Source organism: Myodes glareolus, chromosome 17 (assembly GCF_982192425.1).
Source record: "Myodes glareolus chromosome 17, mMyoGla1.1, whole genome shotgun sequence".
Lineage (NCBI taxonomy): Eukaryota > Metazoa > Chordata > Mammalia > Rodentia > Cricetidae > Myodes > Myodes glareolus.
In genome coordinates, this window is record NC_142042.1 from 40595330 (window position 1) to 40608977 (window position 13648).

General features: G+C 40.7%; 1 protein-coding gene across 4 annotated transcripts in view; it reads left to right on the forward strand.

Annotated features, from left to right (window-relative positions):
- Agl (amylo-alpha-1,6-glucosidase and 4-alpha-glucanotransferase) overlaps positions 1–13648 on the forward strand; it is an 84126-nt gene that overhangs the window by 33861 nt on the left and 36617 nt on the right. For all 4 annotated transcript variants that reach the window (XM_087897617.1, XM_048456720.3, XM_085677781.2 and 1 more), the window contains exons 3-11: positions 4314–4524; positions 5833–5999; positions 7055–7258; positions 8690–8871; positions 9009–9120; positions 9943–10066; positions 10534–10636; positions 10725–10822; positions 12058–12197. In XM_087897617.1, the coding sequence (XP_087753743.1) occupies positions 4314–4524; positions 5833–5999; positions 7055–7258; positions 8690–8871; positions 9009–9120; positions 9943–10066; positions 10534–10636; positions 10725–10822; positions 12058–12197 (1341 nt within the window). The remainder of the gene's footprint in view (positions 1–4313; positions 4525–5832; positions 6000–7054; positions 7259–8689; positions 8872–9008; positions 9121–9942; positions 10067–10533; positions 10637–10724; positions 10823–12057; positions 12198–13648) is intronic.

A 13648-nucleotide genomic window follows, 5' to 3' on the forward strand; every position in this document is an offset into this window, starting at 1 on the left:
TTGTCCTAGTATTATGCTGTGTATTTTACGTTTGTCTGTGTACTCTGTATTTCAGCCAGACCTGTTTTTTCCAGAAGGATTTCAAAAGGTGCTGTTTGATAGCATGTTATCCGTAGTAGAATTCCTTTTAAAACAGGCATCAATCTTCTCGACATACTGCGCCGTCATCAGCTGACTGCTTTGTTTCCGTGGCAGAGCTGTGATGGCAGCAGTGAGCAGCAGAAGTAAGGATCACTGCACTCAGGCCGGCCTGACCTGGGTCGGAGTTCTTGGGCAGCCAGGGCTGCAGAGGGAGACCTTGGCTCCAAAAACCAAACTAAAACGAATCATTCACTAAACTTTCATCCTAAAATTGTAACAATTCAGTCATATCACCAGACACTACTTCCAATTCTGTATCTAATTTTTCCAGCAAAGTCTTAACTCCCTCACAGTTGCCTGTAAGAATAAACTCAACATCTTCCCGTTGGTCTTATTTTTATAATCACCCACGAGTCACAAATACTGTTAATGGCATCTAGAATCTAAAGACATGGCACTACTGATGTCACTGTAGCCTAACAAACTATATTCCTTAAATAAGAAATATGTGAAAGTCAGTTTTACTCCTTCATCCTCAGGCTGTAGATGTTACAGCATGTTATATTAACAAGCATGACATTAATCTCATTTTATATTCCCTCCAGTGCTCTTGGAGGAATGGCCTAGCTCATTGTCAATAGGCAATGATAGTTTAAAAGGACTCATTTTTCTGTGCTTAGATATCAAAAATGGTCATAAAATATTCTGAGAAAAAAACTATAAACTGTCATCCAAGGCTTGTTCTATTGATAGAGCATAGGCAAAGTAGATTTACTTCAGTCCCGTAGAGCCTGAGAGTCGCTAGCTGCACTCCCACTGTTGAGGATTCAGCCTGTCTCTGTGATTTTGGAGCTAGGCATTGTGTGTGGAGCTGTGGAAGACCTAGCTGCCATTGTGCTCTAACGGGAGACTATCTCAGCTGTGCTGAATCTCGTGTAGTGACCACTTCTAGAAGTTACCTGAACCAGATCTACAGCTTCTACGTTGGCATTTGCTGTTTCAGTTTGGAATTTTATATTAGAGAGGCGACTCCTTTTTTTAAGCTTATGAGACAGGTTTTACTACCCTCTGCAGCTTCCTCGCTCCCCTTGGCTATCAGAATTGGGGCTAGCTAAGGCCTTGCTCTTAAGTAGCCTTTGTGACTGTGTTGGTTGTTCATGCAGACCACCAGCAGTGTGTTTACAGGGAAAGCCAGCAGTGTGTTTACACAGGGAAAGCCCTTCTGATTTCCTTCCAGAACGTCTTTGTGCTTACAGCTTGACAAGCCATGTGCTGATCTTCACTATCTCCACTTTCAGCACACCTTCTCTGCTAGCATTGATCATTTATAGCCCGATTTAAAGTGACAAACAGGCAGCTTTGTCTTTCTCTTAGTAAGTTAAGGTTATTGATCATCCTAGTATCAGTACTGTTATATCTCTGGAAATAAGGCAGCCTGGGGAATCATTGAAGGGTGGGGATTAGCTGTAGGAGCAGTCAGAGCAACAGGTTTAGCAGCTAACTGCTCCATCTTAAGCGAGCCCAGTTAATAGTAGCCCAAAGCAAATTAGCATCAAAGGTCACTGCTCCAGAAAACCAGATATAATAGAAGATATTGAAATTGTGGCCTAAATGGGGCACAGAGACTTATGAACTTGCACTACTTTTATTCAGAATATTTGTATGTGTATGTATATGTATGTATATGTGTATGCATGTCCACATGTGTGCAGGTGCACATTTATGTGCAGGTGTTTATGTTCACATGAAAGCCAAGATTAGTCTTGGGTGTTGTTACTTAGGGTGGCACTGGGGTTGCCATTAAGGCTAGGCCAGGTTGCCAGGAAACCCCAAGGAGCCCTTTGTCTCCATTGCTGGGATTACAGACATGCATTCCCATGCTCAGGTTACTTATTTATTTATTTATTTATTTATTTATTTATTTTGCATCCCAACTTAAGTTTCCCCTCCCTCCTCTCCTTTCATTCCCTCTTCTGCCTCCACACCCTCCATCCACTCCTCCTCTGTTTCTGTTCAGAAGTGGTCTAGGTATCAATTAAATTGACAGAGACCCATTACCTGAATGGGTTACTTTAGGCTCCAGTGGTCTCCATAGTTTTGTTGGGGGCAGTAGTTGTAGGTCTTTGGCTGTCTACAGAGCAGCATAGGCCTTTGGTTGCCAGACCCAGGTCTCAGATTTTTCTGTAGAGGAGCAACTTGGAGGACTGACCATACTTTGACAAGGCAAAGTAGGGCAATCAACCCAAAATGACCACAATTTGAGCAGAGCCCTGGCAACAAGGGAGGCCTGGGGCAGTTTTGCCCAGTGGTTAGCATCACCACAATCCAGGTGGAGTTCTCATGCCCCATCTATCTTCTTTGGATATCTTAAGGGTTCCACTAGGAATTCTGTCTATTATGGGGAGCTTAAACACTTTAAATGTCGTATTCCACAAATCTCTGAACCATTTAAGGACTGTCTATTAGGTATATCTGAATAGCAAACTGGGCATCGGCCAGTTAAAGTGTCAGACATGAAAACAAACCATGCGAAGAGATAAGAGAAAACCCAGTGGGGATTGACTTCATCAACCTAGATCAGACTTTGGGGAGTCTAGTAGCAGACAATTTACTCCCAATATATTTTAGCCCAGTACAATTTAAAAAAAAAAAGGCTTCCTGGTGTAATACAATCCTCAATGCACAAAGGAGCATAATTACATTGAAATTCAACTTGGGGTACATGTCATTTCCTCCAAGAAGATGGATTCTAGAGATAGGCTACCTGTACTAGCTTAAAGCCCAAGGGTCTGGCCTGGTCTCAGTAGATAATGTAGAGGTCATTTGGGCTATTAGCCACCTCTGGTCCTGGTTGTGGGAGTTTGGGGGAGCCTCTGGCTACAAGGGCTATTTGGATTAATAGCCGCCTCCAGTCCTAGTTGTAGGGGCTTGATATGACCTGACTCAACAGATAACACAGATCACTAGACTGTTAATTACTTCCAACTCTCAGTTTCCTGAATGGAAGAACAGGTTTTTAATCTTTTCCATTGGAAAGACAATGTGTATGCTTAACATTGATGGTTTTTCTGGAGATCTTTAGGCTCAAGGACCTTTGTGCTATGCTCCCAACACTGGACAGGCTGTGTTTATGTTTTTAGGAATATGTATATATGTATTGTATGTATACATATGTAACAACAATGAAAAAAGTCATTCATTTGAAAGAGAGCCAGAAGGGGTATATTGAAGGGAGGAAAGAAAGGACTAAATTATATAATTATAATCTCAAAAATAAAAGAAATAATTTTTAAAGCCTACTATAAACCAACCTAAACTTTTTCTTGAGTTAAGTGTAATTTTAACTATAATGTATGTGATTTTCCCCCTTATAACAAAATATCTGTGACACAAAATGAAAGTCTTGAAACAGCCTTACTTTGGTAAACATGGGCATATCTTGGCTTCTGGGATTCACAAAGTTTTAATAATCATGAGATATATGGATATAGGCTGCCGTGCATTGCTGGCAAATATGCTGGCTCATAAGAACCAACTGCACACGTCTCTTCCCAAATCTGAGCTCCCTGATGTGTTTGGTAATTTTAGATCATCCATGGTGGGGTTATTCTGTAAGGAAGTCAACAAATACTACAAGCTAGTACTTCCCATTCCTAAGGACTGTTGTTAGACCTTCCTTGGCACACTACTTGTTTGAGCAGGTCTTAGAGACTCATTGCAATGCTTCCAGGTACTTGCTGAGACTACAGTCTGTGCAGCAGGACAGCTGTCCTATGACATCTCCCAAGTTTTGCATACAATCTCATTCTCTGGCATAGATACTGACTTTTTTTCATTGTGGTCTGTGAAATAGCAGAGATCTCTGATACCCACCTGTAGGTATTGATTGAGGGGTGACAGTTTAGGGTTCAAAGTGGAATGGTGGAGGGATTAGGGTCACATGCCAGGTAAGAACCTGTGTACTCAATGTATGACTAGAAATCAGATTGTGAGGAACGGAAGAGAGGACACTGTGAAGGAGATGGCTCTGGGTGCATATTCTATGTGCTAAAATACAAAGTTCAGCTAAATCAAATGCTAAGCACTCCAAAATAAATTAGGTATGACAGCTTATCTTAAGAATACTTGAAAATTTATGAGTTTTTATAAAATGTTTTAAGTAAAAAACCTGTTTGAATACTGAGTCCTTCAGTGAGTTGATTAAAGTGGTTTATTCACATGCTTTTGTTTAGGGTTTGAACTACAGTTCCGATTAGGCCCGACTTTACAGGGGAAAGCTGTTACTGTGTATACGAATTACCCATTTCCTGGAGAACCATTTAATCGAGAAAAATTCCGTTCGTTGGACTGGGAAAACCCAACAGAAAGAGAAGATGATTCCGATAAATACTGTAAACTTCACCTGCTGCAGTCTGGCTCTTTTCAGTACTACTTTCTTCAAGGGTAAGCCAGGAGTTGATGTATTCTACAACTTAAGTCATCTGACTGTAAGTGTTACTGTGAGAAGCCATGGTGGTGCAGTTTTTACAGGGTTTTTTGTTTGATTGCTTTACTTTTTTGTTTTTTCTTTTTTTTATTTTTTTTTTAACTTTTTTGTTTTTTCAAGATAGGGTTTTTTGTATTTCCCAGGTTGTCCTGGAACTCGCTCTTGTAGACCAGGCTGGCCTCAAACTCAGAGATTTGCCGGCCCCAAGTGCTTGGATTAAAAGCGTATGTCACCTGCCTAACTACAGTGCTTTCTTAAGATACTATTAGGCTGTGATTCTTCAGTTTTGATGAGGTGACTGTGTAGCTTATTGCAGATTCAGGTTGTTTGTAGTTAAACTCCAAGCTCTTCCTGCCATCGGTCTAGAGGATACTATTTATTTGAATGATATTGTTGTTGATAGACATTAGTGTATTTATTTTCTGATAAGTCAGTGTTACTGGATGTCATATTCTATTCTGTGGATATCAGTAGTAGTTGAGAAAGAGAAAATACCTGTTCTGGGGCTGGAAAGATGGCTCAGTGGTCAAGAGCTTGAACTGCTCTCATTGAGAACCCAAGTTTTGTTTCCAACCTTCACATCAGATGGCTCACAACCTTCTGTAACTCCAGCTCCAGGAGATCCATCATCCTCTTCTGGCCTCTATAGGCATCTTCTTTCAAGTGGTCACACTGTCAGACACGAATACGTAATCAAAAATGAAAGAAAAGAAAAGGCCTATTATATATGTTTTATTGCAAACTTGTCAATGACTTTTAAAAAACGATCCATTTATTTTTATTTCATGTGCAGTGGTGTTTTGCTTACATGCATGTCTGTGTGAAGGCTTATGGTATACCAGAACTGGGATAACAGACAGCTATGAGCTGCCCTGTGGGTGCTGGGAATTGAACTCAAGTCCTCTGGAAGAGCAGCCAGTGCAGTGCTCTTAACCACTGAGCCATCTCTCCAGCCCCTGGAAAAATACCTTTATATACTTAAAAGTAAACTCCAGGAAGATCTGGAGTTCAGGGTCTTCCTCCACTGCATCGTAAGTTTGAGGCAGCCTGGGCTACATGGGACCCGGGATGAAAGGAAGGGAGGAAGAGAGAGAGGGAGAGAGGGAGGGAGGGAGAGAGGGATAGAGGGAGAGAGGGAGAGAGGGAGAGAGGGAGAGAGGGAGGAAGGGGGTTAAATGGGCAATTAACCTTCCAGATAAAGTCAAACTGAATTAATGATTTTTCCCTCCAACTAATTAAAACTGTTGTGGTTTATTTTCCCTTAGAAATGAGAAAAGTGGCGGAGGTTACATAGTCGTGGATCCTGTTTTACGTGTTGGAGCTGACAATCACGTGTTACCCTTGGACTGTGTTACTCTCCAGACATTTTTAGCGAAGTGTTTAGGACCCTTTGATGAGTGGGAAAGCAGACTAAGGGTTGCAAAGGAGTCAGGTAGTGTTCAGTTTGCTTTCTTTGTCTTTTTAAAACTAGACATAGTTGCTATGATGCAGGTCTCAAAGGCTTTCCTTCTCCTTCTAATCTTGCTTACTGATGTAGTGAGAAAATTAAAATCCACAGCTTCTCCAGATGCCAGGTTCTGTGGGTCAGTGGTAGGGGAGTTCAGCCAATCATATTCTGTTTTCAGGGCGTGCCGCCCTCAGGCAAAAACCTGCCTATAAACCTTGCAAACGCGCTCCGCTAGCTCTCTTTTCGCCTGACTTTTGTGTCCGGACAGATCGGTTGGATTCTGGTATAAGCTGTTGTAAGTCTTACTTCTGTTTATTAAAGCTATATATTTTGTATCAAGATAGTCTGGGGACTTTTCTTTACCAATCGCCCTGCAGCTTCAGGTCAGGTTAGCAAAGGGTGGCACTTGGTCATGAAGTGAAATGATTATCATTTTTAAGATTTTTATGGGGCACGTGAATGCTAGTAATAAGGCTGTTAAGATGAAGGAAAATTAGTTATTATATATAATTTTAATTAGCCAATTGGAGTTATCCTTTTCCATATAAAAGGGATATGCTTCTGGTCATGCCAAGAATAAAATGAATTTTCCTTTTGAGTAAAGTAAGATAGTACCAACATTCTAGTTTCGAACTAAATTTACTATAAAGAAGGGACTGAAAGTTTCAGTGGCGTAACTATTACGAACGCAAGTCCCACAGAACACTTAAAGTGTTACACTTGTGTAGGGTATTTTGTTCATGCAGCTCTGTCCTGCCAGCAATTACTGTTGACTCTGATAAGAGCTTAGCAGTGTGGTGATGGTTACCAAGCAGACCGTGTCATAACCCACTTCTCGTAGATGGGGACAGTGATCGCCTGAAAGCCTTGGGTAGATTTGCTGACAGTCTTTTGTGGTCCCAAGTCATTGGTTCCTTTTCTACTGGCACATTTGTCTCACTGACGATAAGTAGCCAAGAAAGCTCCTGTGTGCACCATGCTTAGCTCCAGGTTGATGTGTTTGCCTTCTCATGCAGTGGTCTCCGTTTTCTTACTTGTAGGCTACAACATGATTCACTTCACCCCGCTGCAGACTCTTGGACTTTCTAGGTCATGCTACTCCCTTGCTGACCAGTTGGAATTAAATCCTGACTTTTCAAGGCCTCACAAAAGATACTCCTGGAATGATGTCGGGCAGCTAGTAGATAAACTGAAAAGGGAGTGGAATATTCTGTGTATTACAGATGTTGTCTACAATCATACAGGTATGAGATTCAGTGTTTTGGCGTGAACATTAAATTCTTATTTTATTTATTAATGTTTTCATTTTACATTATTATTGTTAGTAGTAGCATTTTGCATGTGAGGAATTCAACTCTGGACCTTATAAACACTAAACAAAACAAGCTATCTGCTACTTTAGGCATGTCCCCAGACCTTATGTAACGTTCATTCTAAAGATTAAAAAGACAGTTGAAAGGCCTTCGATTTTAAAAACTACTTTATGGAATAAGGCCTTTTTACTTTCGAAGAAAGCAGTGTTAGGTGAGCATATATTCAACATGGAAGTACTTTGCATATGATGCTTGTAAAAGTAGGAGAGTGAGCATGAGTGACATGGGACATGTTTCCACCTGAATATAAATACTCTTCAGACGGACAAGGGGATTCAGTACAGCAGGAGCCCTTGTTCTCTACCACACACTTAAAAATATAATGCTGAACGTGGAGGGTGTGCCAGTAGTCCCAGCTCTTGGGAGGTGGAGGTCGGGGGTTACTGTGAGTTCAAGACAAGCCTGGGCTACAAATTGAGTTGCAGCCCGGAAGGGCTGTATTATGAGGCTATTCCCAGAAGCCCAATATACCAACAGCATTCTTCACTATTGAAGAGAAAAATATGGATAGATACTCAAAGTTAAATCTTTTACATGATTAAAGAGTGCCCTTGGACATCTAAAGTATGAAAAAGAGTAAACTTAGACTGTTTGGGTTCCCAAATAGATGTGTTGTTTTCCTGACAGCAGTCCTCTAAGGAGATATTTGTCCCCGTGCCTGTCAGGGCAGCTTGACTTGCCATGGCCTTCCGCTTGAACCCCATGTGCCTTACAAGGATCTACTGTGCACTCAGCAGGATGCAAAGTCTGGAAACCACTGATTTACATATGTCAACAATGGAAATTCTGGATAGTGTAGTTTTAAGGCGTAGCTGTTCCATAAAGTCTTTCCTAAGTAGCTATAGAAAGTATGAAGACATATGTATTTCATCACTATTGGTAATAGTCTCCAGTAGTAATGGCAAACAGTTGGATTTTAAAAAATCATTCATGCTAGACAGTGGTGGCACATGCCTTTAACCCCAGCTTGCGAAATCAAAGGCAGGTGGATCTCTGAGTTCAAGTCCAGCCTGGTCTGCAGAGCAAGTTCCAGGCAGGATGACACAGAGGAACCCTGTCTCAAAAACTCACTAAATGAATAAATATAAGCCACCAGGCCTTGCTTAGTTTAAGTTTTATTATCAGATCTGTGTTCCTAAGGTGTCCTGTCTTCATCCAAGTGTTTATTCTTTATAGGTACAAATAAACACTGAGTAAATTAGTTACTTTCTAAATAAATGATAATTTATTATTTATAAAATAACTAATCGTGATTGTAAAGTCCAATCTGACTACGAGATGTGTTCTTCCCTTTTCTTTAAGCTACTAATAGTAAGTGGATCCAGGAACATCCAGAAGCTGCTTATAATCTTGTGAATTCTCCACACTTGAAACCTGCCTGGGTCCTAGACCGAGCATTTTGGCATTTCTCCTGTGCTGTGGCAGATGGGAAGTACAGAGAAAAGGGAGTCCCTGCTGTGATTGAGAATGATCAACACATGGATGTAAGTGCATGGAGAAGACCCCCCACCAACTTCCAAAGAGCAAATTATAAGTGAACATGTGTCAAATTTGGTTTAATATGGAGAAAGAAATGTGGTCAGATACATTTTATGTTGTTCTTAACATTGAAATTTTTCAGTGCATTCGGAAAATAGTCTGGGAGGACATTTTCCCAAGGATTCAGCTCTGGGAGTTTTTCCAGGTAGACGTTCACAAAGCAGTTGAGCAGTTTAGGAGACTTCTCACTCAAGGTAAAGGCTTTAAACTAGATTGTCCCTGTCGCTTCTTAGGACATTTAAGGTTACTCTTAAAGGGATGATTCTTTCTCTCTGGTTAGCATAATCATTAAATCTTTATATATAGTATTTGTGGCTTCTTTATACTACAAAACTCCAATTTTTCTTGGCATAGTGGTGCATGCCTTTAATCTTAGCACTAGGAAGGGAGAAGCACATTACATAGATAGATACCAATTTTCTCTTTCTCAAATCTTAAAATTACTAACTAGTAGTTTCTTCCTAATTATTTTTCAAGAAAAAACAGAATTTATCTGTAGTTTATAACTTTCTATATAACGTGTATACATGTCTTGTGTTACTATTTAGTACATACAAATAAGACTATAAACTAAACTATATGTTTTATTTTTTCATTGACAGTATGAATTTATTATTTTGTTTAACTGCTTCTTTTAGCGCCTGCTAGGCAGTGCGTGGTTTTGAACATATTTTGTTTGCTAGTGCTTTTGATAGATTACTTGCAGGGTTTTTATCATTCATCCATTAGAACATTCATTGAGCCAGCGTGTGCTAGAGACTTTTAAAGGCATAAGGCTTTGGTAGTGAACAGTGAAGCTGAACTAAGGAGTTCCGTTTCTCTCTTCGAAAAGTTGTTCCTTTTATGTTCCTTCACTGTGTATGGGGGGAGTATGTAAGGAGGAGGAGAAAGGAGGGAGGAAAGGTGCTTGTTAACTTTTTGTTTTATTTTCTGTGGAATAGTTATATTCTGAAAAATTGAAAAAGTGACATTCTATCATTGTTTACTTTTAAAATACCATTATTTATTTATTTCAGAAAACAGGAGAGTAGCTAAGTCTGATCCAAAGGAACATCTTAAGATTATTCAGGACCCTGAATACAGACGGCTGGGCTGTGCTGTTGATATGAACATCGCACTGGCGACTTTTATACCACATGAGTATGTTGTATTTGCCCTGTCATGGTACTCACAAATACTTGATTATTAAAGCCATCATATAAAATGAAATAAAGTCAGGGATTGATGAGACGACTCAGTAGGTAAGGGCGCTTGCTAATGACTTGAAATTGTTCCTCAGCACCCACATAATAGAAGAAAACCGCTCTGGAAAGTTGTCCTTTGACCACACAACAAACATGCTATGGCATGTGCACCCCCACACACGCACACAGCCCCTACATATTAAATAGACAAATGTGAAAATTTTTTAAAAATGAAATGAAGTAACCTGCCGTGTTGTGACAATCTCAACACCTGACCTTTTCCTCTGTTCTCTGTGTAAGTCAGACCTCTTACAGTTGGCAAAGCTCCTCAGTCATGGCTCAGATCCTGATGAGGGTATTTAAGATTTCTGTGACACTAGCTTTCCGAAAGCACTAACATTTGTTTTGCTCTCTCTGTGCTAGCAATGGGCCGGCGGCCGTCGAAGAGTGCTGCGGTTGGTTCCGAAGGAGACTGGAGGAGTTGAACTCCGAGAAGCACCGCCTCATCAACTGTCATCAGGAGCAGGTTCGCCTAGTTTTGGGTCGCTGCTTTTCTTTGAGTCTGAGTCCCTGCTGTTTTCATTGGCATTGTAACATAATCCAATGTTTTCTAGGCAGTTAATTGTCTTTTGGGAAACGTGTTTTATGAACGACTGGCTGGCCATGGCCCTAAACTAGGACCCATCACTAGGAAACATCCTTTAGTTACCAGGTATTTCTCTATTTCTTAAAATGATAATTAAAAACTGAGAACATTTAACTTTTCAACTTAAATGTTTCTTTTTCTTCAATACATTATATTAAAATACAAGTTCTGATTCAGAAATAGGCTTAATACTCATTCATATTGTTTTTCTTTAGTTAGAAAACCTATCACCAGTTTGAACCAGATTACATTCATTTACACTAATATTTCTAGAGTACTGCATATTTATTGTCAGTCTGTTTTCTGTTGCTAAAACATAATGCCCAAGATTGGGTAATTTATAAAGAAATAGAGTTTAATTTGGATAAGGGTCCACAGACCAGAAAGTCTGAGAACATGGAACCAGTATCTGCTCATCTTCTGGCCAGGGCTTTGGGATCTCTCAGTTCATGTCAGGAAAATGCCTGGCAAGTGAGTGCAAATAGAAGACAGACATGTAAGGTGGCTTCTGAAGGTCCACCATCATGATAAACACGCAAATTCCCCAGGAGGAAGAGCTCACCCAGAAGAGAAAGCTATTAATCCACTCACGAGGGAGTCCTGCCCATAACCAGGACACCTGTCTCTCAGCTCCATCTCCCAGCACCACTACTTTAAGGAGTTAAGGCTCCACACCTGCTGTGGTGGCACATGTCTGTAATCCCAGCGGTGTGGAAGCAGAGATAGAAGTCCAAGCTCAGGGTCAGCCTGTGCTGCAAAGTGAAACTGTGTCAAAAGAACAGGGGCAGGAGGTAAGATTCCGTGCATGAACTTTTGGAGATGCACTCTACGAATAGCACTTAGCAGCAGTCAGTTCAGTGTTAGCTGGAGAGAGCAAGTGCCTGCTCCTTACATAAAAACATGTAGCATCGGGCTAGAGAGATGGCCCAGCAGGTAAAGAGAACTTGCTGCTCTTGCAGAGAACCTGGGTTCAATTCCCAGCTTCTGCACAGCAGAAGCATCCATAACTCCAGTTCCAGAGGGTGCATTGTCCTCCTCTGTCCTCCATGGGACATCAAATATAGGCACAGTGTACTTAGTGCATTCAGGCAAAATAACATTAGTAACACACAGCATATGTTGGACAGCTAGAGGGTAGGAAAACCTCAATGGTTTCCCTATAAGTCTATGAAGTTGTGAAGGTTAATGTTAGTTATTTCTTAAACTTTTATTTTTAATTCTTTAAATTTTTAATGTTGTTACTTCTCATCCTCTTCAGAGAGTTTGTTCTTGTAGACCTTCTTTAAATTCTGTCTTCCTAGGTATTTTACCTTCCCCTTTGAAGAAATGGTCTTATCCGCAGAAGAGTCCATGATCCACCACCCAGATAAAGCTTGTTTCCTGATGGCGCACAATGGATGGGTCATGGGCGATGATCCCCTTCGCAATTTTGCTGAGCCAGGTCCCTGACTTTTAACTTCTCTATAGATAAGAAACAAGAGCTCGTGGAAGGCTCAGACTGGGGTCTGTTTTATTGCTTTTGTTTGTTTGTTTTTAACAATAGGTTCATGGTTTATAAACTGTTTAGCTAGAGGTATCAGAAATGCATCAGATTGAAAGAGAACCTGCCTCCTTCACCCCCACCTCTCAAACTAAGTATCTATTCTGTACCTATTTCATATAATGTTAGTCTACATAGGCTTCAATTTGAGCAGAATATTCTATTGGTTTTTTAAAATATGTATGGATGTCTTACCTACAGGTATGTATGTGTACTACATGCGTGCAGTACCCACAGAGGCCATCAGGTACCCTGGGATTGAATTTATAGATCGTTGTGAGCCTCCATATGGGTGCTGGGAGTTGAACTAGGTCCTCTGGAATAGTGACCAGGACTCCTAACTACTGAGTAATTGCTCCAGCCCCTCCATTGCATGTTTAAAACACTGTTGTTAGATTACATTGTTGTCAGATGTTTTCACTTATTGGCCAGGGATGCTTTAAGTTAACTGGAAAGGCAAGCGACGGACAGTTATTCCCAGAATCCTCCTTGCCCTTAGAGGCTTTTCTTTCCCTTCTTCACTGGCAGGAAACCCATCGCTGTATTTTTATGCCCCAGAATTTCAGGGCTAAAAATGTATTTCAGTAACATTGCAGTTAATTTAAAAATTGTGTTTATTTTTATAGGATATAGTTTTTGAGTTAAGGTTTTTCTGTTCTCCCTTTTCTGGGAATTCTAAGTGGAAAAAGCCATTCTCCTATATACCATGGTTTTAATATGCTTGTTGCTATAAGGGAGTGGGGAGGATAATTTAAGGGTAGAGATGGAGCTTTAAAAATTTGGGTGAAACTTTGGGATGTGGTAGCGTACACCTTTAATCCCAGTTCTAGGGAGACAGGCAGGCAGATCTTTGTGAGTTCAAGGCCAGCCTGGTCTACAGAGTGAGTTCCAGAAACTTGCTCAACATCTTCTCTCAAAACAAGAAGTAAGTTTTAAAAGCAGGATGATGTTACTGTTTTCTCCTTAAGAAGAACTCGAGTGGTGGTGGCGCACGCCTTTAATCCCAGCACTCAGGAGGCAGAGGCAGGTGGATCTCTGGGAGTTCAAGGCCAGCCTGGTCTACAAGAGCTAGTTCTGGGGCAAGCTTTAAAAAATACAGAGAAACCCTGTCTCAAAAAACAAAACAAAACCAAAGAACTCGAGCTTTTCATCCTGAGCTGACATTTTAAGAGGAGACTCTGAAGCTGCAATTCTGTACAAAGTAGTTATGTTAAAATTGATATTTTAAAACTTCCTCCTAGGCCATTTTACTTTTTTCCCCCCAAAGTGTTGGGAGTTCAACCCAGTGGCTTTTACACATGTCAGTGCTGTTTCTGCGCTGTAGCCTCGTCTTAGATGTAACTTTATCCAGG